The 26,611-nt window shown below is 40.0% G+C and overlaps 1 protein-coding gene across 8 annotated transcripts in view; it reads left to right on the plus strand.

Annotated features, from left to right (window-relative positions):
• Positions 1–26,611, plus strand: part of Pde4d (phosphodiesterase 4D) — a 1,422,283-nt gene that overhangs the window by 1,053,089 nt on the left and 342,583 nt on the right. The window contains exon 1 of one of the 8 annotated variants that reach the window (XM_021208484.2): positions 5,644–6,083. The exons of the other annotated variants lie outside the window; for them this stretch is intronic. Coding sequence (XP_021064143.1) covers positions 5,959–6,083 — 125 coding nt within the window. The 5' untranslated portion in view covers positions 5,644–5,958. Of the gene's footprint in view, positions 1–5,643; positions 6,084–26,611 lie in introns of those variants that run through there. 8 annotated transcript variants of the gene reach the window in all.

Below are 26,611 nucleotides of genomic sequence, written 5' to 3' on the forward strand. Positions count from 1 at the left end.
CAGATAGATAATTCATAGAAGAGAATTTTCTTATTTTTTCAAACCCTACTTTTAATAAGGGTTCTTTTTTTTTCTTTTCTTCTTTTTTTAATTAGATATTTTCTTTATTTACATTTCAAATGTTATCTCCTTTTCTGGTTTCCCCTCCAAAAATACCCTACCCTCTCCCCCTTGTTCCCCAACCCCTCCTCTCCCATTCCTGGCTCTGGCATTCCCTTACACTGGGGCATAGAGCCTTCACAGGACCTAGGGTCTCTCCTCCCATTGATGGCCAACTAGGCCATCCTCTGCTACATATACAGCTAGAGCCACAAGCCCCACCATGTGTGTTTTTTGATTGGTGGTTTAGTTCCAAGGAGCACTGGGGGTACTGGTTAGTTCCTATTGATGTTCCTCCTATGGGGCTTCAAACCTCTTCAGCTCCTTAGATATTTTCTATAGCTCCTTCATTGGGGACCTTGTGCTCTGTCCAATGGATGATTGTGAGGCACTGGCAGAGCCCCTCAGGAGACAGCTATATCAGGCTCCTGTCCGCAAGCTCTTGTTGGCATCTGCCATAGTGTCTGGGTTTGGTGGTTGTTTACTAACAAAGTTTAGTACTTAATGCACTTCCAAACTCAAAAGGATTCCATGGTTATTCAAATGATTGAATATCTACTTGGATAATATGTATTTATTGAGTGGAAATATCAGCAATAAGGCAAGCATTTGCCACTTAAGCTCTGATAAATACCCATACACCCCCAGCTCCCTGAGAAAAGATATTTGTTTTTGCATTTCGGTGGGTTCTTTGGAGAAGTAGATCCCATTTGCTCACAAATGCTGAATATGGGATCTACACTCTTTCCAGTGTGTCTCCGTGGTTGATGTTTTGAGTCTCAGAGGTTAGCATCATTAGCTCTGTAGAGTAGCTGAGAGAAGCAAGTGGACAGAAGAGGTTAAGAGATCTTTGAAACCCAAGCACTCTACAGCTTTGGCTGTCTTATTGAATATGCCAGTCAAGAACGCATGATGTTGGCTTAGGAAGTGCAATATACATACAAGGTAAACCGTACAGTCTGATCTGATGTATGGACCAGATTAACTGCTCTCTTAACTCCTATTCTACCTCCTAACATTCATCATGACTCAAGATGTAGATCTAAATCCCTTGTGAAAAATGAACATGCCAGTATTGCCTAAACTCACATTACTATGTTAATTACATGGGCTATTTCATTCCAGTAACACCCCCCAGAATCTCCGAAGCAGATGGTCAGCACTAGCCATCTTTTAGTACTGTTGTTTTTAGTAATGATACTCATGCCTATAGCACTGGAGGCCCAGTTGTCAGTGGTCAGATCATTTGCTGGATGGTGGTAATGCCGAAAGCCACAAGGAGGGAGTATGGAGAGAGAGGAAATGTAGGGGAAATGAGTAGAAAGGAATCAAATTACAGATGCTGAATGAGGCATCTGTAGGGCTTCCAAGTGGAATTTTCTCAGGAGTGGTTCATTTAATAGCAGGAAGGTATGGACTCTGGATAAAGATATGTTTTGGTGGTGGTGATTGTTTTTTGTTTGTTTTGTGTTTCTTTTTCGTTTTGTTTTGTTTAGTACCTAAGTGATAATTGAAAGCCTCTCCTTGGATTCCTTGTCCAGGAGACATACAAGGCAGAATCACCAACATCCCAGAACGTTAAAGGGAATTTTGATCTCCAGCTTCCCCTTGGCTGGAAGGAATCTGGAGACCAGCTCCCCCTTTCCCCCACAAACCCAAATTACAAAGCAGGAGAAATTACTGAGTTGATATTTATGCCCTGGTACAGACATGAACAGATGATGTCCTGCTGTCCTAAAGACGTTCCCCCAGATTCTCCCGTTGCCAAATTCAAGCCAGGCTAAAAGCCAAAAGAACCTTCTTTAGTGAATATTGTTGAGGTCAGAATACGGTAAATCCTGAGGCCTGAAATTGCTACTTCTTGGCATCTGTGTTAATTGCTATGCTGGTCATTTCCAGCATCAGAGCTGATATGCTGCAGAAAATTGATGTTCCGTGTACTGCTGTGTTATGTCTGCCTTTGTCTGAATGTTCTCAAGAGTTCAGGCTAACGGCATGATGACTGGGATTTATTTGGACTCCGTGCTTATAACCAATGATTCAGAATGGACAGAGCCACATAGAATAGATGGGTCAGCCTTGTTACCCTAAGAGTTGAGCTCCGGTTTTGCTTCAAGCCTATTTTGACTAAGTTTCGCACCTCTCCGTGAGACTCAATTCCTCAGAATATTTTCGTTTTCTCAAAGGTCAAGGGTCCAGCTACCCTGTCTAGTCCCAAGGCCAGGACATTCTGTTTTCCCAGACCTCTACCTGCATACTGGCCAGAGTTCTCCTTGACTCCAGACTCTTGGCAAGTAGAATCTTCAAAGTAATCTCTTCTTGTCCCCATTTAAGTACAACTAATCCCCAGGAGGGAGTCCCTGCCAGGTTTTTGGTAAACCATTGCACAAGTACAAGTGAAACTGTCCCTGCTAAGAATTCCACCCTTAGAGGATTTACATTCTCTTCCAGAAAGTTCATGTCTTACCCTTCAGTTTCTGATTTATACCCTTTGGTGGAAATTTTCATGTGAAAATCTACTGCACAACACCCTTGAATTATCTTGCTTTCTTGTGCTGTTGTGGTTAATATTCTGGAATGGAGGAGGAAGGCCAAAGGCCCTCTTAAACCTAAGGGCATTAAAGTACATTTAATGCTCATGTATATATCAATGTAGGCGGAAATTAGACCCTACCCTCATATGATAAAACTGGGGACGCTACCCCATTATACAATATGATTCCTCAATAATTCATTTCTTCATGCCCTGGTGTTTTCAGCTTTCAGCTTCCCTTAACTTTGTAGGAGCCTTAGTAAGAGTTTCAGTTGAACAAGGAATCTGTGCAATCCCTCTGCGTTATTGAGGTTCATTGCCTCATATTTAATGTTACGTACATTTTATCACATTTCCATGTGTGTGCATGCATTTTATGTGTGATATTTTTCATATGCCTTTGTATACATGTGCATGCAGAGGCCAGAGGTCAACCTCATCTATCACTTTTCATGAGTCATCTTTTTTTTTTTTTTCCTGAGACATCACTTCTTACCGGGACATGTCCAGCAAGCTCCAGGGATCTGCCTATCTTGCTTCCCCAACACTGGGATTGCAAAGAAATGCACCAAACCTACCTTTTTACATTAGTGCTGGGGACCAAACTCAGGTCCTCAGGCTTGTGTGACACAGATTTATCAACTGAGATGTCTCCTCAGACCCAGTCATCTATCTTTAAACTATAAAGAAATAGACTTGAATATCATTAAGTAATGTTTGGAGTAGTGTGGGGAAATTGATGTGTGTCCACAGGACTCAGAAAATGTGAACTGCCATAACCCATTCAGAAGAAAATACATATGATTTTCATACGGTGTTTCAGTTTCTGAAATAAAAGCACTTATCAGAAAATAAATTGAAAACTTGTTTCTTATCAATAGAAGCCATGCTTGTAAGTACCAAAAAAAGACTAGTTGAAGAAATATTAACACTGCCATGTTATATGCTCTCATGTAAAAAGCACTTACTAGATTGCCATGCTTTGACTAGAAAATTGTCCATTAGGTACACAAATATGTATAGATTATGTGTGACAAGATCCAAATTCCCAAAAACAAATTACCCAAAGGAATGCACATGCACAAGCACAAACATAGACATGCACATACATATATGAGTATGTTTGTGTTATATATGTGTATGTTTGTATGTATGTGTTACATATGTTTACATGTATTTGGGAACTTTAAGAAAAATAAATTAGCAAACATTGGTAAAAATACAATTAATGTGAAAAAGAGAAGATATTTGTTTATATATCTCTGTACAATATGATATGTTTAAATGAATATGGCCAGGATTGGTAGCAACTATTTATAGTCCCTGCAACTTAGAAGAGTGAGACAGGTAGGATAACCAAAGCCTATAAATTCATGGCTAGCCTGAGAACAAAGACAGATACAACATGTTAAAAAGAAATCCTATATCATCATCTTATAACTCAGAATATATAAAATAAAATAACTGGGTAAAATCATCTACACTTTTAAACTCTGAACTTAAATTGTCTAGTGTCTGACTTTTGTCGCCTCATTAAAAGTAATACTACTTTCTTTTGATATATTTGATCACTGGTTCCAAGACACTTTTGTTGTTGATCTTGAGACAAAAATCTCACTATATAGCCTTGGTTGACCTGGACCAAGTCAGCCTCAAACTCAGACATCTGCCTGCCTCTGTGAATTCTGGATTTAAAAGCATGTGTCAGCACTCCCATCCCATGACTCTTAAAGAAATTGTTTGTGTAGGGCAGACAAGACAGATCAGATGTTTCAATGGCTAAAAGTGAATGAATGAAACCTGAGTTTTATTCCAAGGCTTAAACTGAGAAAAGAGAGAACTGACTCTCAATGGCTGATTGTTCTCTTCCATCTGCATGCCATAGCACATATATCCTTGTATAAACACATACACAGACACCGCAAACATACATAAACACAAATACATCACACACACAACACAAACATAAACACAATACACACATATACCCACCCATACCATGAAGACATACATGTACACCATACAACATACATACACACCACACGCACAGACCATAAACACATATCATACATACACATGCACATACATGCACACCTCACAAACATACATACACACCACATGCACATACCATACACACACATTCACACACATACCACACACACACACACACACATATATATATACACACACCACATATACAAACATGCACACGTTAACAACAAAGCTTCTTAAAGGATTTCATATTTGTTTGTATGTATTCAAATCCAAAATAAGAATTATTTGTGACACTGTCTTCTATGTAGCTCAAGCTAGCATCAAGTTCACAATCCCTCTACCTCAGCCTTCTGAGGGATGGTATTTCAAGTGTCCCCCATCACTTTCTGCATGAAATTATTGTTCAACTGCTGAAGATGCTACATTCTTACTGTCTTGGCTTGCACACAAGGGCTTACAGGATTTCATTGGAGAAAATGAGTCTTGAAAACTGTGGGCTTGTTAAGCCTGTAACTTCATCATAAGACTGATGTCTTGGGCAGAATTATTTGCAGTCTTCCCTGATTTCTCCAAGTTGTCTTTCATTTCTTTAAATTAGCAACGGCATTGCCATTGGATTTTTCAATAGTCCTTCACCCAAAGAGCAGGGAGAATTTGCATATCTGAATGTTGCTCATGAAGGGAGTAATCAGTTCATGTTGTCACACATAGACTTCAGCTAATAATTTTTCTGTCCCTAAGAGGCTGAGTTCACTGCCATTGTGAATAGTAATTTATGAAGGAGAACCCACAAGTTTTGATCCTAATGATTGAAAAGTTACCCATAATCATTTCCATGCGCCCATCCCATTTTCTAAGCCTTTATAGTCAGTTTAGGATGATGGAGCTGTAATTGATTATGCTCTGCCTATCACATGTGTGTTTGATGTATATGTAAACAACTAGCTATTTAAACCACTAGTACATTAGGTCGCCATTCTCTTAGTCCTAAATAAAAATGGATTAAAACCTGCCGTCTCCTCAGAGGGTAGTTCTGAGTGGAAACGGGCTTCTGTGGAGCTACAGAATCTCCCCTACATCTGCTCAGCCAATAATTGGCTGGAGCACAGCTCTGATTAGAAGCAAGCAACAAGCTTCCGTATCCATGAACAGAAAACAAGGTACAGCATGTAGCCTCCGGGAGACACCCGTTTACTCTCGAAGAAAAAGCAGCAACCAGCGACCAGAACAGCATATGGCTGAAAGCCATTATCTGACATGCTCTTTCTAGCCTTCCCAGGAATGCTGAGCTGGCCACTAAGATTTGCTTTTACTTCCTGATTTTGGATACAATGAGTCTGCCAACCAGCTGTGAGCACCTAAGTCTGGGGAAGGTTGCTAGATTCCGAAGCGCTTATGTTCATGGATCACCTTATGCCATCAACAAGCCAATTGATATTAAGCCACAGAGGAGACGGTAATTGCTTCCCTTCTCTCGGTTGTTGTCAGTAAAAGTGTGTTTGCTACCCTTTTGGTAACGGCTTTGGAGATCTGCTGTACTGGGAGGGTCCAGGAGTGAGGTTAGTTGTTAAATTCAACATACTGGGAGAGCTGGGGAAAAATTAACCTGAGAAGAAAGCTGATAAATATTCTTAGTTTAGTTGTTTAGTTTGGCAAAAACCTAATCCAGTTTCAAGGTCTGAGGATTTTCGGAATCAGAGAGCTTGCAAAATGCCAGTGTTAGCTTGAGAATCAACCAAGATGATAACTGGAAAGGGGATTTAGCAAAATAATGGGATTGTTTATTAGCAACCCTTATTATGAGATACCCAAGAGCTTCGTCTCTCTCCTTAATGCCTGTACCCTGTAATTAGCATGTGAGTTCCATGGGAAGCACACATGTTCATGTATGCACTCCAGAAGAGAGCAATAGATTGGTTTTTTTCCCCCTATCTTGAAGTTGTGATTTCTAGATCTGTGTTCCAGAATTCTGCTAACTCATACTTCCCTCCCCTCTTCCAATGCCCTGCAACCCAGCCACACAAGCAAACCTATGCTCTGTGGTTTCAAAGCTGAGGTCAGTATTTTACAGAGCAAGGGGCTATGTGCTAAGGGGAGCCTTTCTGCTCTTCCAGTTGGAATGTCGTGGCAGAAAAGAGGTGCATGTAGCTAACACGTCTGGAAATCGTCCCTCTGTGTTCAATAAAATTATCATTTCAGTCGGTATTTAGCAATGAGCTAGATGGTTTGATAAAAATATTCCCTTCTCCCTGTGGATAGCAGTGCTCCTAGTTTTACGAATTCACATAATAATAATAATTTTTAGAAAGGGCTTTGGAAACTTTGGAAGGCATTACGTTTTGTTTCAACTGTCATTGCCATCTTCCCTTTTTGCCTTTCTTTTTCTGATATTCTACACACACAGAGGTACATGCAGGAATCACCAAACTTGGTCATATTTAACCGGTGTAAATGTTATAAATGTGAAGGAACATTTAGATTGTAACTTTTCTTGGTAGAAGTTAGGTTTTTTTTTTGTTGTTGTTGTTTTTTGTTTTTTGATTGTTGGTTGGTTGGTTTTCTNTTTTGGTTTGTTTTATACTTCAGAAAGGATTACTTTCTGCCCCAGAATATCAAGTGTTTCCCACATAGTTCTGCCATTATGTAAATTTCCAGTGAGCCGACACCTATGATCTCTTATCTAAGCCTTGTTGTACTAACTGTGCCTCATGACCCCAGCAAGGCACTGGCAGTCGTCTCACAGCTGTGAAGTGGGGGTAAAAACTCAAACCCTCACAAGGGGCCAAAGCCAAGGGTATATTTATTCCCCTGTTCCACCCTGACCCCTGGTTTGGTTTTTGTTTTGATTAAAAGTAATCACCTTTACATGCAAGTCACTTTATATTTTATGTAAGTTGATATATATGTGTATAGATATAGATATATAGATACATAGAAATATAGATATAGATATATAGATATAGATATAGACTCAAAAAAGTTCAGGATGTTCCCAATTTATTTATTTTTAAATTTAAAAATAAAGCCAAAGTGTATTTGTCCAGCAACAAAGATACAATTTAGAATTATAACACAAAGTTTAAAAAAAATTAACGAAAAACAAAAAATAAACAACAGCAACAAGAAAAGCCTTGATTTCTCATTGCCGAGTCTCAAAGGGAAACATATCAGAAATTTGAAAACTTTGAGAAACCCTATTTGTCTGCTTGGCTTTGCGAGTAATTTTAAAAGCATAGTAATCAATATTCGGGCATAGTATGTGGAATTTCTTATGAAAAAAATAGTAGCTCGACCTCCTACAATCAGTTAAATGCCTTCTTAGGCAGCAGATGTATAGCTAGGCTCGTCTCTTTAACACTCTGCCCCATGAGACTGTGGTAGGGTAAGCCCGTCCTGAAATGCAGTAAATGGGCAGGATGCCTGAGAATGAAAGAATATCCAACTCACAATTTTTTTCTATTCCTTAACTCAGGAAAAAAAATGAGGTTGTATGATTTGAAAACTTCTGATTAAAAAATTAATAGAGAATTATATTTAAAATCTCAAAACTAAAAGCAATCATTTAAGAGATTATAGAGAAACTAATATACCTGGGGTGTTGGTACCCCATGACCCTAAGTTCACCAAAATCTACCCAAGGATGATTGGTCCCCTTTCAGGATGCTTACCTGTACTCTGCTAAGATTAGTAAACAGAATCTATATAGTTATAGTTAGTTATAGTTATAGTTATAGTTATAGGTATAGGTATAGTTATAGGTATAGTTATAGACTAAGGATTGTATTTTTGGCAGATAGGAAATGGCTTTTCTGACTTAAATATCTAGGAAGGAAGTAATGGAGACTGTAGAAGAAAGCAGGGTTTAAAGAAAGGGGAACAAAATCTCTTAAGGAAGAAATACTCTAGCAGAGTGACACATGCTTGTGATCCCAGCACTTGAGATGCGGAAGCAGGAAGATCAGGAGTTCAAAGCCAACCTTGACTATACAATGACTTTGAAGATAGTCTAGGCTATATGTGACCTTGTCTCCAAAAAAGTAAAAAAAAAAATCCCAGATGTGAGAGTTTAGACCTATAATTCTAGTACTTGCGAGGTTGGGACAGGGGGAGTGCAAGGAGTTCGAGGTTAGCCTGGGCTTCATAGTTATGTTGAAGCACATCTATAACTAAATAATAAGACCCTATCTCACAAAAAGAAAAAAAAAAGGAGGCAAAGAGGGAGAAAGAGAATGAGGGAGGGAGGGGGGAGTGAAATAAAAAAATTGGCCATATGTTGTTTCAGCCTACCCAATGAAGCATAATATTGAGTTAATAAAAAGAAATCTGGCTTTTTAGTGAAGCCCATTGGGGTTGGAGGATGAAATAGGAATCTAATATAGAAATTCAAAATATAGTTCCATTTAAATCCAGGTGTGTCCTCATCAAATAATGACTTATTGAAAGAAAAGTGTATTCAAACACAGAAAAATAATTTCCATCTTAAAAATCAGCTCCATTATTAGCACAGGCATGTGGTCATTTCATAGTTACCCATTTATATCTCAAGTGGCAATGAAGACATTATCAAGGCAGTTAAAGCACAAGTCTTAATTAAGCTCAGTGCTGACAAGAATGACATCTCTGCCATCTGGAATTACCGTGATATGCTGTATTTATAATTTCTAAAATATTTAAGGATTTTTTTATTTGTCTCCACAAACCCTAGAGCACTGTACTTTTACCTTGCAAAACTATAAGTTTTTTAATTTATAAAATTTTGGGGGGCTGGTGAGATGGCTCAGCGGGCAAGAGCACCCGACTGCTCTTCCAAAGGTGCAGAGTTCAAAGCCCAGCAACCACATGATGGCTCACAACCATCCTTAACGTGATCTGACTCCCTCTTCTGGAGTGTCTGAAGACAGCTACAGTGTACTTACATATAATAAATAAATCTTTAAAAAAAAATTTTGGCATATGTATTTTGATACATAGAGACAGGAAGATCAGTTCTCTTGGGTGGTCTTCCGCTTGAGTTTTTATATTTGTGAGATTTTTTTTTCCCCATCTGCACTGGCATGTCCTTGGAGCTGCCCATTGTTCTGGCCTTGTTTAGGTAATGATACTGTTGAAATTTCATGGGGACTGCTTTTTGTGCATACACCATCTTACACCAGCATTCCTGGTCCTCTGGCTCTTACAATCTTTCTGCCCTTCTCCCACCCCTTCATGATGTTCTCTGAGCCTTAAGTGTATGGGCTGTGGTATGAATGTATTAGCTGGGGCTGTGTGTCCCACAGTTGGTTGTTTTCTGTGTTTTGACAAGTTGTGGATTTCTATAATGGGCACTGTCTGATGCAAAGGAACTTTTCTGATAAGGAATAAGAGCCATGTCTGTATAAGGATAAGTATTCGCAATATAGTTAGATATTATTCCGGTTTGAGAAAGTGTCACTAGCAGGTTCACCTCTAAGTCACAGGTCTTTGGGTAGGCTCACAGGATCAGCAATGAATGTGCCCTCCTTTTGAGAGAGTCTTGAATCTAATTAGGCAGTTATTGGTTACCCCTAAGATGTAAATACCACTATTGCACCTTTGGTGATGTTTTAGCTGTGCTGCCGCTCAGTATGCTGGTTTGTAAGCATCACCATTGTAGGACTATTAATTGTTTCTCTCCTGGCAGCATACATAGAACCTTCACATGCTATAAGAGCTACCTCAGAAAGGAGGCTTTCAATTCCTCCAAGTCTTACGTCCAAAATATGTGGTGCCTTCAGCAGTAGAGACTTACCTTCACATTCTGGGAGGCAACCATGGGCAATTTCAATACCCTATAATGTTTTAAGGGTCTATTGGACTCCTCTAACTAACAACCCAAAAGGAAGTTTCTCATACCTGGTAGTGGGGTTTGGGCTATGATCTATGTCTCGTGAAGAGAGCATTACCGCTCCTAGTGGTGTAATTTTATTTAGAAGCATGTATACTCATCACATTGTGGACTGAAAGAAACCAAGTACATCTTGTAAACAATAAATCTTCACCAAGCAGAAATTTAATTTAGGCTCCATAACTACTCTGACATTAGATCAGCATTTGGTTCTTAGATCAGCATTTCTTTTTTTGTATAATAGTTTAATGAATGGGGGACATTAAATCAACTATATATGTCCCCAGTTCTTCTTAATTGGAATCACTTTATTCCCCCTCCAACCTAAGGACATTTGGAAAGTCTAAGAACATTTGGTTATCATGAGTTAGGCTGTGGTTGCTTGACCATATCAAGTATAAAAGGACAGGACTATCTTGTGATAACCAGATAAGCTTCCCACAATAAATAAGTACCGAACCGTCAAAGTGCTGAACTGGGCGGGGTGGGGGGTGCCTCAGAGTTCTCTGAACCTTTACTGACATCAAGGCCATTAAAATTTTTATGAATTCATGGAGGTACCACTTTGTGTGTGTGTGTGTGTGTGTGTGTGTGTGTGTGTGTGTGTGTGTGTGTGTGTGTGATGAAGCCATTGCTTATTTCATCTGATTAAAAATAGAAAGCTACTCTGATTTTTCAGTAGTCTGAAATATTCAGCAATCTGAGCTGTCCTATCTTCTGGTTCATCTAAATCAGCAGCTTTATCGCATTTCCTGGGCCTGCTGTTTCTTCAGTAGAGGCTCTACTAAGGTCTCATTAAAGAGACAGTTGAATAAATGATTTAATACAGCTCTATAGCTCCAGGCAAGCTACTAAACTGCAGTACACTCTTCAAAGTGAAGTGAAAAAAATACTGGGCAGAATTGCACAGGAGATAATGGATGTTAAGTTGGCCTCCGTGTGTGTGTGTGTGTGTGTGTGTGTGTGTGTGTGCGCGTGTGCACACACACACACACACACACACACACACAGTTTTACTGAAGTCTTGATCCCTGTCCCCATGCCTGGACATATGGTCCATATGAGCCATGTGGGTGCTTTCATTATAACCAGTTCCCTCTAACAGTAAAGAGGGGTAACCTCCAAGGGATATGAGAAGACTCTTTGATGGATGTCCCTTCTTATCTCTTTAACTAAAACTTCTAAAAATCATCAGAGTTCCTTCTAGGATCCAAATGTTCTCTAGGGATATCAAACTCCATCTATTTGAAACTAAAATCATGCAGGGATGTTGCCCATGTCCTGTGTCCTCAGTATTCCATGCCATAGACTCTAGAAGCTTCCACAGTGGTTCCTTTCTTCAGTCATACCACTCTCCCACTTTGTAGAAGCAGGGGCATTCTTGGTCCTTGACCTTACCCTCTTTTGCCATCTTCATTCCTGATGCCGACATCCTGTGTCACATCCTCATCCCCCTCTTTCCTGAAAGATGGGTAACTACATAACTAATTTTGTTGTTAGCATCCTTTCCCTAATTGTAATCCACAGGATCATTTTGTAAACCAGTGTCATGATATCCCCATGTATGTACTAATAGAGTGCTCAAAACAATCATGCTAGAGTCTTCCTAAAACTCTTTTGTAAATTGCTCCTGTCATTGCACACCTTTTGTATTCTGTATAAGGTAATACTTGCCATTCCTATTTATTTTTAGCCTAAAGCTTCCTTTTCTCCCTATTTTTTTAATGAATCCTTGCTCATGCTACAAACCCTTGGCATTAAATATGTTCCTATATCTTAATTTTGAAATTGAGTTGCTACCTTTAAGCTAACTGCCCCTTTTTTCTTATACTACTGTATTGTTAGATAATGAATCCCAATTATGTGTTCATTTTCTGTCTTTTCCATTTAATGTCCTGTGATGGAAACTATTGTATTAGGCAGATGGATCTGGCAATGGCGTGCAGCATAAGTTGCAATGGAAAGAGCCGAAGAAGCAAGCAATGTGAAAACCTAACGCAAACACTTTATTAAAATAAGACCACAAAGCCAGATACTTCTTGAAACTTTTGAGAATTGCTTTAAAAAAAACCCACAGCAACAGCAACAACAACAAAAATGCACAGAAATTCAATATGTGTATGTGGATGCGCGTGCACACGTGTGCGCGCACACACACATATACACACACACACACACACTAGTTGTTTCTCTAGGGATGATGTGGGCTAAGGATGAGTACTAACAAGGTCTACTGAGATCCACGATACGAAGTCAAGTGAATGAATCCATGATATGAATGTTAAGCTAAAAGCTATGGTGTCTTGAAGGCAGAACATGGGAGAAACAGAAAGCAGGCAGACAGACCGAGGACCTTGCTCTTCCAAACTAACTGAGTGATTCCAAATTTTCATTTTGGGGAGAAGTTAAATGATACTATGACTTACTAATTTATGCATCAGTAGTATAATTTAAAGCACATTTTTGAAAGACAAAATTATTTCAATGTTTTAGAGTAAATAGTAGGTAATATTTTCAAACTGCACTTTAAAAGGAGGTCAAATTTGTAATCTATTCCTAATTGACTGAGGATTCACAACAAGTCATCAGTGGCAACCTTTGTACTACGTCAGCTCAGCATTCACCTTTCACCCAGATACACAGAGTCCACATTGCTGAATGGAGAGAGCAGGGCAGGAGAGACTGCCTAGAATGTCTGTCACAAGAGGTATCGGAGGGAGAGTCCACGTGAGAGTGGCCTTCACATGCTAGGCCAACGAGATGTTAATTTATTTAACTTCCTTTGAAGCTTTATGTTTTTCTTAGCTTTGATTCTATGTCAAAAAATGATGACATAAATTTGAACTACAAAGAGAGGATTCTGCCGCTGCCCCTCCTTTGCCCACTGTGATAAAGCAGTGAATAATGAAGCACATGGCACTGCATAGCATCATGCTATCCTACAGTGTGTGCATGTAGAAGGTGTGAAAGTGAAGGTAGACATGAGAGTAGTAATTCCATTCAGCCTCCCTGTGTATATGCATGTATATACATACACATATGCATACACACTGCATACATACATACATGCATGCATGCATACATATATATGCATTATATGCATACACACACACACATACACACATATATATGGAAGCTTCGCCAATATTAAGTTTCCATATGACCGTTTTTAGAAGTCTTTACTATTACTTCTCCTGTTTCATGCTCCTTCCTGTATTTGCCCTCCTCTGCCATTTAATACTTCATAGTTCATTATTCCCCTTTCCCTGTTTGTACCACTTGGGTTTCCCTTTTCTTCTCTTGAAATCCCTCCATGACCCCCTTACTAAGTTCCATGACTTCCTTGGTTATTCCAAATGAAACACATGTGTGGAATATCTAAAGACTCAAAGTTAGCTTCCACATATGACAAAGAACATGTAATATTTGTCTTTCTGGGCTTGGGTTACCTGATCCAGAATGATTATTTGTAGTTCCATTTGTTTTTCTGTGAATTTCATTTTAATGGTACTTACACTAATAGCCTATGTTATGTATGCACCACGTTTTCATTATTCAGCAGTTAGTGGATGTCTTGGCTATTTCTATTTGTTAGTTCTTGTGTATAGAGCAACAGTGAACACAGATGAACAAGCATTACCTGATTTCCATAGTGGATATGTTGCTCTCCACTGCTACCTGTGCTGGACAGAATTCCCTCCCTCTTTATGTCCATGCTATAATTTGATATCATGTTTTTCTAATCTCACCCATTACGACTAGGGTGGGATGAAATCTCTGAACATTTTAATTTGCATTTCCCTGATGGAGTTTAAATTGAGTTACTCTGTAATGGGAGGAGAGGGGCTCTCACAGATACCACCATAGATGACTAAAAAACAATCCCAGCTTTTGGTTATCTCTTTTCAATTATTGGTCAGTATGGTCATAGAGAACCCGCAAACATTACAAGGTATTGTCATTGCCCTTCGTCACTCTCCAGAACTTAATGGTAAGACCCCATTCCTGAAGACACCACATTCTGAGTCATAAAACTGAGAAGACAACTAACCAGGTACATGCCTTGAAGCTCTAACCAAATTGGCTATCTTTCATAGTGATAAAAGGTACTGTGGGTTCAACTTGGGGGGGAGGAGTAAACAACGATCTCATTCAACTGCTGAACCCTGCCAGCTACAAAAACCATTGCCCTAAAAATAGTGTTGTAATAGTGACACAAACATTATATATGTAATTAACCACTTTCTGATTGGATATAGAGCCCACTGTACAAGACAGAACTCACAACTGGTACTATTAACTGAGCCATAGACTTATGACTGGCCAGGTTTTATGTCGCAGAGAAAAACATAATACTATTATTATGCTGAATAGGCACAGGGGTCAACTACCTGCTACGTTCTTGTCATTATACCCATGGATTACTGCATCTCTCAACCCTCATCGGAGGACTTTTTTTTCAGTAGATGGTGATGAATACAGATGCATTTACTAAACATGAGGAGAATAAAAGACTATAGAGTACTAGCTCTTAATAGCTCCAAAGTCTCATTGGTTCTGATATGTTTTGTAAAGCCAGTGATATGTTTTGTAGAGCATGGTATGGTGATGTGGGAGGGGGTGCTTCAGCAGGTCCATTGCTGAAGCATCCTTCCCCATGGAGGGTACCTGGGCGTATGATGTGTCTAGTATAGAATAGAGTAATAATTCCATTCATACTCCCTGTGTATATGTGTATGTGTATGTGTATGCGTATCCATACATACACACATGCACATGTGCACACATACATGCACATGTGCGCACACATACAAACACACACACACACACACACACACACACAGAAGCTTCTACAATAGTAAGTTTCCATATGATGTTTTCAAAGGTCTTTACTGTTACTTCTCCCACTTCATGTTCTTTTCTGTACCTGCCCTCAACAATAGTTGGTCCTAGACATGAGCACATATTGGCAGAACTAAGTAGACTCAACTGGGTTTATTTTTTTAAGTTGGTTGGGGGAATGTTGGTAAGAGGCTAGCAGATAAATTGGAGTGGAGGGAATGGAGGCAGATTTGATCAGAACACATGATATGCAGGTAAGACATCCTCCAAATCCAAGTAAATAGAGAACGATGGGCCATCAGTCTGCTGATAGCCTTTGAAACCAGAGCTATAAGAGTTGGACTTGATGCTGCCTTTTGTACAACTCCAAGAGAAAGCCTGACCCATCAAGGAAGATAGTTTTACCAAGGATGATACAGAGAAGGCACCTTAAGAAAAATAATTTGTTGAGGAGGGTGTTGTGGGACAGATGGCTCTTCAGACGTGATGGAATATGGAATATCAGAACACACCCACGGCTTCCATCACAGGTCTCTCAGGAGCACTGATATTTCCAGGCCTCATGGTCCATGGGAAAACATTCTCTGAATACTCAGAGTAGGCAAGGGGCCTATTTATATTATATTTGGGGGCCATTGAGCCTCTCCTACTATTGTAATAGCATATTCCTGTATTTTGTGGGTCTTAATCTCTTCCCATGTCCAACATAGGACCATAAAATCAGAGTTGAAGTCTATATGCTAAAACCACAAGGTGTCCCATAATTCATACAGGACCTGATACATAACAGCCATTCAGTAAATTCCTGAGTTCTTTCCTAGTTAGGAATGTGCAAATAATTAGAATAAGTAAACACATTTATATTCTTTTGGAGATGTTTCTTCAATTTACAAATAATTTGCTTGATTTTTATAGTTAAAAAATTCAAAATCCTCTAGCTGGGCAGTGGTGGTGAATACCTGTAGTTCCAGGACTCAGGGAGCAGGTGGATCTCAGATCTCCAAGCCTGAGGCAAGTCTGGTCTGCAGAGTGAGTTCCAGGACAGCCAGGACTACACAGAGAAACCTTATATCAAATATTGCTTTTCTTGACATTTCCTGAAATCTAACTGTATGATGCTATGGAATGCAGAGTCTAGAAGTTCATAATACACAGGCAGCAGTTTACCATTATCTGGGAGGTTAGTAGAAAGATGTGAGATTTAACTATTGATTTTTATGTCTGGCAAAAGTTTGAAATGTGTATGCTCGGAGGAGTCCCAAATCTGTAGAATAATGAAACAGCTGACCCCTATGACAAAGGTATAGTTTCCCAAAATTTGAAATTGCCCTTCTGTCCCCACCCCTTGAAAAAACTAAAATACGTGTTTTTGGTTTCTCCTACTAAATCAGAACAATATATGCTGGTATTCTGTGAAAGACGTGATAATGGGGTTGCCATGGTAATCCCATTTTGATTATAACTAGATTATGAATGACATCCAATTTCTATTCTTCTAGAGTTTTTAGTTTCTTTTCTTTTACCTTTTTAAGTGTCAGCATTCCAACAGCTGTAACAGAACAGTAGCAATCTGGTTATGTCTTTCTGTTTCTGTATTAGGATTCATCTCTCCATTCAAGGGAGTTCTTGGGCATTTTGCCTTGCAAGAGGTTCTGCTGATGTTTGGTATTACTCCTTGTTAGTGAATCTTCTTCCCTTTAAGGGAAATGTTTTATGAATCCGAAGACTGATAGGATGGTTGAATGCCATATGACGAGCCTAGAAGAAGCAGATCATGTTAACCTAGAGATGGTCTTTGTCTAACTCCATTATGCATTCCAAATAACCCTAAAGCAGAATAGGAAAGTGACAGTCTACCTTCACATCACTGGTAGTCTTTTTTTTTTTGTAAATTATTTTATTAGATATTTTCTTCATTTACATTTCAAATGCTATCCCGAATGTCCCCTATACCCTCCCGCTGCCCTGCTTTCCTGCCCAGTCACTCCCACTTCTTGACCCTGGCATTCCCCTGTACTGGGGCATATAAAGGTTGCAAGACCAAGGGGCCNTTCAGATCTGCCTCCTGGCTGAAGATGTAGGCCCAAAACAGGGCCTATCCCCGAAGATGTGTCACCTCTGCAGTTTGCACACTCACCTGCACAGGCTAGACTCTGAGGGACCTTGGACTACCATATGTCTCTCTCACCTGCTCTGGCAGACAGAGCCCTCACAGGTGGCCACCTTTCCTCTGGCGGGGAAGGTGACCAGATGTCTGGAGCCCAAAACAGGGTCTATCCCAGAAGCTAGATTGCTTCTCTGTCCCAAAGCTGTGTAGCTTCTGTAGTCCACACTCTCACCAGTGCAGTCCACGCTCTCCCCAGCAACAACCCTTGCCTGGTCTTACCGGAGCAAAAATGGCTCCCTTATCAGCTCAGGCAGTGAGAGCGCTCCCTGGTGGACACCTCTCCCCTGGCGGGATGGTGCCCAGATGTCTGGGGCCAGAAACAAGGTCTGTCCCAGAAGCTGTATCGCTTCTGCAGTCTGCCTCTCCCTGGCAACGACCCGGAGGCTGGGCGTACCAGAGCAAAGATCCACTGGTAGTCTTTAAAGCTAAATTGGCATTTTGACTTTGCCACTCTAGATTATCCTTTGTCAGTTCAGAATTGCAATGACTATGGAGATGATTAGAGTTAAGTCATTCAGAGGATAATAAGGTTTATACAGACACATTAGTCTTTCTAGGATATAAAGGAATTTTTATATGTACTGTGACAAAGGAGGCCTTGACTTGCCCTGCGAAAGGACAATTTATTAGAGTGGCCCCAACAATGCACTTAAGAATGCAAATTGAAATGCATATTCTAGGCAAACTAGAGGGACAGAGGAGAGAGTCAAAATTTGCATAGAGCAAGGGCACTTGCTCCACCTACCTCTACTTGTGATGGATCTATATTTACTCCTAAGCATTAAGTACAACATATGAATCAGCAGCTCTCTTCACATCTCAGTTCCTACTAGGCCTGGCCTAGGGCCAACAGCAAGCCTTGGAGTCAGATGACTTAAGGAACTGTCTATGGTAAGCTATCCTATGCTAATGTGATAAAGGCTCCTGTTGAGAGGCATCTAAAAGACCCACCAATAAATGTTTAAGTATATGTGTGTGTGTATATATATATATATATATATATATATATATATCATCAAAACAAACACTTGAAAAATTCAATTTGAGATGTCATTCTTACAGTGACAGGAAAGGGAATGATTTAAGGTATTGTGGTTGTATACACTTCTAAAAAGCAATCTTATCCATAAGCTCTGTGTGCAGAAGAGTATGACACACCTTAGTTACAGTTCCACTATTTGTTCATCCCTATCAGGCACAGACAATAATCAGGATAAAAATGAGGGTACCACTCGAAAGAGAGATGGAAAGGATGAAGATTCCACTACACAATCCAGGTGTCTGTATATAATCATGTACACTTTCTTTCCCTTAGGCATTTACTTGTTCAACAATAATGTACTGAGTAGGAACTGAGCTCAAAGATGTCTGTTCGAGATGCAAAACAGAGAGAGACAAATTCCAATCATCTCAAAAGATAATAATGTAATTGGTTAGGTAAAAGGAGAAGAATGAGGAGGAGAAAGGGGAGAAGAGACGAGGAGGAGGAGGAGGAGGAGGAGGAGGAGGAGGAGGAGAAGAAGAAGAAGAAGAAGAAGAAGAAGAAGAAGAAGAAGAAGAAGAAGAAGAAGAAGAAGAAGAAGAAGAAATAGACGAGAAATAAAATTATAACCATTTGCAATATAGATTTTCATCTATTATCTGGTTTTTTTCAGCATCAACTAATGAAACACTTAGGTCATGCTGGTCCATAAACCGTCAAGACATAAGGCTAGAACTAGAGCCAAATTATTGATCTGTGAATTTTGTCTTCTGTATTTTTTAAGCACCATACAGAAGCAGAAGCCATCCTTTTAGTAGTCTTGAGAGAGTTTAGACTTTTTTATTGAATATTTTATTTATATTTCAAATGTTATCCACTTTCCGGGTTTCCCCTCTGGAAAACCCCTATCCATCCTTCCTCCTCCTGCTTCTATGAGGGTGCTCCCCCACCCACCCACCCACTTCTGCCTCCCAGCCCTGGCATTCTCCTTCACTGGGGAATCAAACCTTCACAGGACCAAGGGCCTCTCCTCCCATTGATGCCCAACAAGGCCATTCTCTGTTACATATGCGGCTGGAGCCATAGGTCCCTCAATGTGTACTCTTTGGTTGGTGGTTTAGTCCCTGGGAGCTCTGGGGGTTCTGGTTGGTTTATATTGTTGTTCTTCCTATGGGTTGCAAACCCCTTCAACTCCTTCAGTCCTTTCTCTAACTCCCCCATTGGGGACCCCATGCTCAGTCCAATGGTTGGCTGTGAGAATCTGCCTCTGTATTTGTCAGGCTCTGGCAGAGCCTCTCAGGAGACAGCTATATCAGGCTCCTGTCAGCAAGTACTTCTTGGCATCCACAATGGTGTCTGGGTTTGGTAACTGTATATGGGATGGATCCCCAAGTGGGACAGTCTCTGGACAGCCTTTACTTCAGTCTCTGCTCCACACTTTGTCTCCATATTTTCTCCTGTGAGTATTTTGTTACCCCTTCTAAGAAGGACCTAGGCATCCACATTTGGTCTTCCTTCTTCTTGAGCTTCATGTGATCTCTGAATTGTATCTGGGCTATTCCGAACTTTTGGACTAATATCCACTTATCAGTGAGTGCATACCATGTGTGTTCTGAATGGTATTGGTACTGAAACAGACAGGTAGATCAATGGAAGAGAATTGAAGACCCAGAAATGAATCCCCACACCAATGAATACTTGATTTTTCACAAAGGAATTTTGACTTCTAACTGGGGGTGTTGCTGAATGCTTCCTGGGCAAAGCAAGGTTTATGCTAAGTTATGCTGCAGAGGTGAAGGTGTGTGTGTGTGTGTGTGTGTGTGTGTGTGTGTGTGTGTGTGTGTGTGTATGTGTTACTACTTATCACTGAGAGAAATCTGTCTAAATTATGGATGTGTCAAACTAAATGAACATTTAGAGAGACAAATTGTGCGTGGCCAGAATTTAAGAGTTCTGAGAAGTAATCACGGGGGACAATTTGGAAAGGGAGAGGGGACAATACTTTTAGGGTCATGATATTGACACTAATAGTTTCCAAGACAAGGGGATGCTTGAAGATGTTTGTATATACAAGTGACCACAACTACTTAAGAAAAGACCAAGTGGCATCGGTGATGACGTAGACCATTTTTGCCTCATTCACAAAGTTTAAGATTTTAAGATTGGAAGGACTCATAGATGATGCACCCTCTAGGAAAGCACGGTATGCAGGCTACCCAGAATACTGCTTGAGAAAATGCAGAGGAGGGCACACAGCAACCAGCTCCTCTAGAGGAAACAGTGTGCTCACACAGAAATAAGAACGATGGGGTAGAGATAACTTTTTAACTTGGGTACTTTGTATATTTTCCATAGTGGTGTCATGAATATGTAAAGGGAACAATACCATTTGCATTTGTTTCTCAGAGAGGAGGTAGCTGGGTCTGGTCAGAAAGTCCGTGGGAGAGAAGGTTGGCTGCGGACACTGAGGACAGATCAGCAAGATTTCACAGTGTGCTTAAGAAATATGAGAATGCACCTTGACACCTGGGACCCTAAGAAATCCAGAATGTCTGGTAGAAGATTTTAACAATTAACAGAAATAGAGATCTCAGACTGGCATAGCTTGCGTAGTGAGCTACAGCATGATTAACTGCTGGAGAGGCAGATTTTGGAGAATCGGAATGAACAATGTGAAAGAGATGAATAGATATGTATTAGAGAGAAAACAATTGCGTTAAAGATATGAAAGAAGAGAATCACCTGAGGTTCATGGGAAATGTATGCACTGTAACAACCAATCAAGGTTCAGTGATTTTTTCAGAGTCATGATGAGTTACTGATCATTTGCTTTTTGCTTTTCTCCAATGAAGAACAACAGCATTTCTACCATGTGCTCTCGGGTGTAGATCTTTTTAGGCAGCTTACATAGAAGACAAATGGTTTTATAACTTCAACTGTTCTCTTGTCTTCTATTATGTGGCTTTATTTTGTTTTTAAATAATAAGTTAAAACAGTTTTTTATTTAGCTCAGCTTACTGGAAGTTGAAGAGTCACAGGGTTGTCATGTTTGGGGAGAAGTAGACATTTCTGTTACTTCCTGTCAGTGGTTTTATCAGTAGTTAGATACATTGTTTTCCTAGGAAATTATTGATGCTGTTTCAGATGCATGTATTGTCCTCACTAATGAATTTGTTTATCTTTTCCCTTCTGCTTGGAGCCGGGGATACTATTTTTCCTTTGTCTTTTAGATACACTCATCTCCCTGCTATAATCTGCACTCACTAGCACTTTAGTATACCATATTTAGTTTGGATGTGTTATATATAATAATCTATAAACACAGATCTATAACTAACCTATTGTTCAAGATCTCTTTTGTAGAGAATTATATAAAGGATATATGACTGATACATTAAAATAATAAAGTTTAAAGGGGTAATCTAGATCTCTGTATCTTGCAAACTATGATTTACATTTGATAGTCATAAAGTTGGAGTATCTATTGAATGTTGAACCATGACATACATGTATCATCATATGGCTATACCCATATAGTTTTACTGGTGTTTGTGTACTGACATTTGACTATAAGTGCAATCACGTAGTTACTCTGTTAAAAGATGCTAAGTCTGTCAAGACAGCTGACATAGAGAAAGGAGCACTACTCTATACTAATAGGAGACAGGAATTTCTTTTGTGACTTTGATGAGCATGGGATAAATAAAATGTTTACCCTAGCCAATTTAAAACAACTGTCTGGATGCTGAGACAGAGCTTAGTGGAACATTTGCCTAGCTGGTGTGAAGCCCTGGGCTCAAAGTAAACAATGAAGACAAAAGATAGATCTAAATAGGTCAATTATTTAAGTGAGTATTCCTTGTATACACTGAATGCCTGAAGATTGATAGAATTTTACTTTTCCTTTGATCAGTTGGCACTTCCTTGGTTTTTTGTCGTAACTAAAATGTGTCAAATACTTAACTATCGCCGTCCTTCCTATTTAATTAAAATCTTTCCATCACCATGAATACAGCTGTTAGATCAAACATCTGGGTTATTTTCTACAATTCTCTGACACTGTATAGAGCTCAGGACTGGACCAGAATCCTTCACAGAGAGGAGCCCAAGCACTGGTATCTTTGCTTTGTTTCTACCCAGTTCCTAGATTTCTACTCAACATTTTCTCAGCAAGCTTGAAGGGGGTCTCTGAAGCTGTCATTTGGGACTCTATAAGACTGGCTCTAAATAGAGATGTGAAGACAGAGGTTGAGGCCTGTCCTAGTGAGGGCTACTATTGCTGTGAAGAGACACCATGACCATACCAACTCTTAAAAGGAAAACATTTCACTGGGACCAGCTTACAAGTTCAAAAGTTTAGTCAGTTATCAGCATGGCGGGAAGCATGGTAGTGCACAGGCAGACACGGTGCTGGAGAGAGCTGAGAGTTCTCCATTTGGATCAGCAGGCAGCAGGAAGAAAAGGAGGTACTGGGCCTGGCTTGAGCATTTGATACCTGAAAGCCCAACCCAGTAACACACTTCTTCCAACAAAGCCATACCTAGCCCAACAAGGATCCAAAGCCACATCGTTTATTGGTACAACTCCCTATGAGCCTATGGAGGCCATTTTCATTCAAACCACCACCATGGCCCAAAGACAAAGCAACCAAGGACAACACAATACACCTTCAAGAAATAAACATCAGATACATTAGAAAGGGCAGCTATCTCAGATGTGAGGTACAGGTAGAGTGATAAGCTTAAGCCTGGTGGTCCCTCTGTCGACATCACTCACCTTCTGAGACATTTGACCCTCACATTTTTCTCAGTATTTGAAATGATGCCATCCAATAGCAAGAGGTGACCCACTATATTTTGTCTTGTTTACTTTTTGTTTTATTTTACGTTTGAGACGATCACATGTAGAACAGGCACAGCTTGAATTCACCGTGTACATACCTAGTTTTTATACAGTATGGTAGAATACATCAAAAGTAAAATTATTTGGTGAAATTAATTTTACAAACCAATAGTTGTCAAACTAACTACATAAAATGTCAAAATCTTAGGCAACTAATGAATGCCAAGAAAGGGAGAATTCTTTCTTGGGGATGAGCCTCTTATTGGTTATCTAGTACCAAGGGGTCATTCCTAGAATCATGTACACAGAAACAGCGCTAAATGGACTCCGGGGATTGTATTCATGTATTCATGCATATGTGTGTGCGTGTATACATATACATATATATACACACATACATATATATATACATAAGCATATATGTGCTTATGTATGTAACAATAATAAAAGGAGAGCATCAATGTGAGAGGAGTATGGAAGACACTAGATGAAGAGAAGGGAAGAGTTGGGTTGGAGAAAGGAAAGGAAAACTGAAAGGGATGTACCCATGTGTTTGAATGCTTGGCCATTAGTGAATGGCACCCTTAGAAGGTGTGGCCTTGTTGGGGGAAGTGTGCCACTATGTTAGCAGGTTTGGAGGTCTTATATACCCAGTGAAGCACACAGTCTCTCCTTGGTGCCTATGAATCAAGATGTAGAACTCTCAGCTCCTTCTCCAGCACCATGTCTGCCTGCATGCCACCATGGTTCTCACCATATTAGTGGACTAAACCTCTGAAACTGTAAGTCAGGTCCTATTAAATATTTTCATTTATAAGAGTTGCAGTAGTTATGGTGTCTCTTGAGAGCAATAAAACTCTAAGACATTGTCTACCAGCTTGTATACTTCCCTGCGTGACTGTCAGAGCAGAACTCTCAACGTCCTCATGAGAATACTATAGTCTTTCCATGTCCCCAAACTGCAACCTTAATGATGTCATTGTGCCTACCTTCCATTCACTGGCCTGTCCTAGCCAGTCCACATCCAGTTGTCCTGTGAACATTTCTCTGAGCATCTCATGTTTGTCCAACTCTCCATTCCCACTATTCTCACCGACACTTGCCCTAACAGATGCAACGTCCTCCTCCTCAACGATTGCTTCGGCCTGCAGAGATAGACCATTTCACTAAATGTTAGTCATAACCCTGTAGTAGTCAGCCTGCTTCTTGTCATTCCAGACAGCTTGCTTTGTGACGGTCTCTCAAACATGCCTCTGTGCTTCCATGCCTGTGCCTTGTTGTGACATTTCTCTCCCCAAATGCCCCTATTCTCTCTCTTCTCAACCTACCCAAATGCTTCACTACTGTTACTCCACCTTGGTGAATCTCAAAGCCTGGCAAATCCCATCATATTGAAGATTCAGAATTGCTTGACTAATGGAGGGGGTCCGGTCCCAAGGCCCAAATGAACCTGTCACCTTGTACCTACTCTGTCTGAAACTCAGTCTTCTGCCAGCTAGATCTATAAAATCTAAGTTGCAAAAGGGTCTTCACTATGAAGAATAATATAAATGACATTCCATGAGGACTTAGAAAGTGTGTTCAACTTCTGTTATTGGCAGTATATTCATAGGGAACTTAAAAATGTAGCTTTGAAAACATCTTTCACTGAAGATATTGTCATTTGGACCACTATGCAATATATGATTGATTTCCAAACTAGCATATAAGTATCTGGGTGATGGATTGCACTTAATTAGATTGTGATCACCTCCACGCGCACACACACACACTCACACACACACACAAACACACAGGGACATTTATAGGTATCAAAAGAGAGGCAATTCTGTGCACATTGGTTTCAATAGGAAGTTGATGACATTTCTATTTTATTCATGAAGAACTAAGACTTGAGAATTATCAAGCCCTCTCAAATCAGTGCAGATCTTAAAAGTGGTGTCACCTTAAAGGGATGTCAAATAGTATCTTTCTCAATTCTGTTTGACTTTTGTTTTTAACTACACGTCACATCTGTGAGAACCTGTTGCCTGGGTCATGATGATTTTTATTCAGGCAGCATTGTATGTGGGGATTGTGGGAGGAAGGAAGGGGAGGTGGTTGTTAGGAGGCTGCTCCAAAACAAATAAGGTAGGAATAAGGAGAATTACCAAAAAGACAACTATGGCAATTTATTGGGCTACTCAGAGTTGCTGTCTGGAGAGACACATGACAATCAAATCCTTCATTCTATTAAAAGATAAGATCTAAGTGTGGTGTTTGTAAAAAAAGAAAAAAAAACTGTTAGTAAATCTATATGCTGAATAATAAGATGTTGTTGCTGTAGACCAGTGTTCTCTCAGACTTTGAAGCAGAGTTAGGAAAACCATGACTAAATATGCTATTATCTGAAGCTAACCTTTAAGATGTGTAGAAAGTTACTTATAGTCATAGGACGCCAAAGAGCTATATTCATAGAACATTCTCGGGATAAATTATGAATTCTTGAGTTTAAAAAAAATGGGCTGTCACATTTTCCAAAGGAATGTGGCCATTTATCTTTGAAGAAAATGATCATGTACTTTTCCCTCTATCCTCAGTCTGCATGTGGTTCCTGTAGTCATTCAAGCCAAAATTTGTTATTATAAAGTAACAAACTCATTGTACTGCCCAAGTTCAGGTTAAACATTAACCTTTCTCCATGGATCAATTCCTCACAGGAACTGGGGAAGAGGCAGAGCTCTTCAATATCATGGGCTTGCCAAGTGAGGAATCCTGAGCCAGCTCAGCTAGGGTTCTATTGTGTGCTCTGGCGGAACCTTGTTAGAAGCCTTGGTCCAGCTCTGTGAACAGCTCTGTCCCAGTCCCGTGTACCCACCTCGCCCGAAGGCAAAGGCAAATTGTACCGTGGAGGGACAAGTCCTTCCCATGACCTTTCATTCTCCACTTTCTGTTCTGAATTTGAAAGACGGGCTCTTCTATTCCCTGAAATGCAATGGCTGCCAAGCAATATAAGACAAAGTATCTTTTATGAGGGACCAGAAACTGAGTAATAAAAGAGGTATTTGGAAATAAAGACAACAAAAGAAAGATGTCTCATTTAACACAAAGCATGCACTATATTAGTATCTCTTGAAAATATTTTTCATGCCCTGCTACATCCTTTCCAGTAGTGACAGGCGCCAACAGGCCCCAAAAACCTGGGCGCTGTCCTGAGGCAAAAGTTCAAGGAAACTCAGTCTCCTGGATTGGTGGCATTTTGTATACGAATGTTCCAATGTCCGTCCTTGCTTTAGTTGGGAAACAGAT

This window comes from Mus pahari, chromosome 11, assembly GCF_900095145.1.
Source record: "Mus pahari chromosome 11, PAHARI_EIJ_v1.1, whole genome shotgun sequence".
Lineage (NCBI taxonomy): Eukaryota > Metazoa > Chordata > Mammalia > Rodentia > Muridae > Mus > Mus pahari.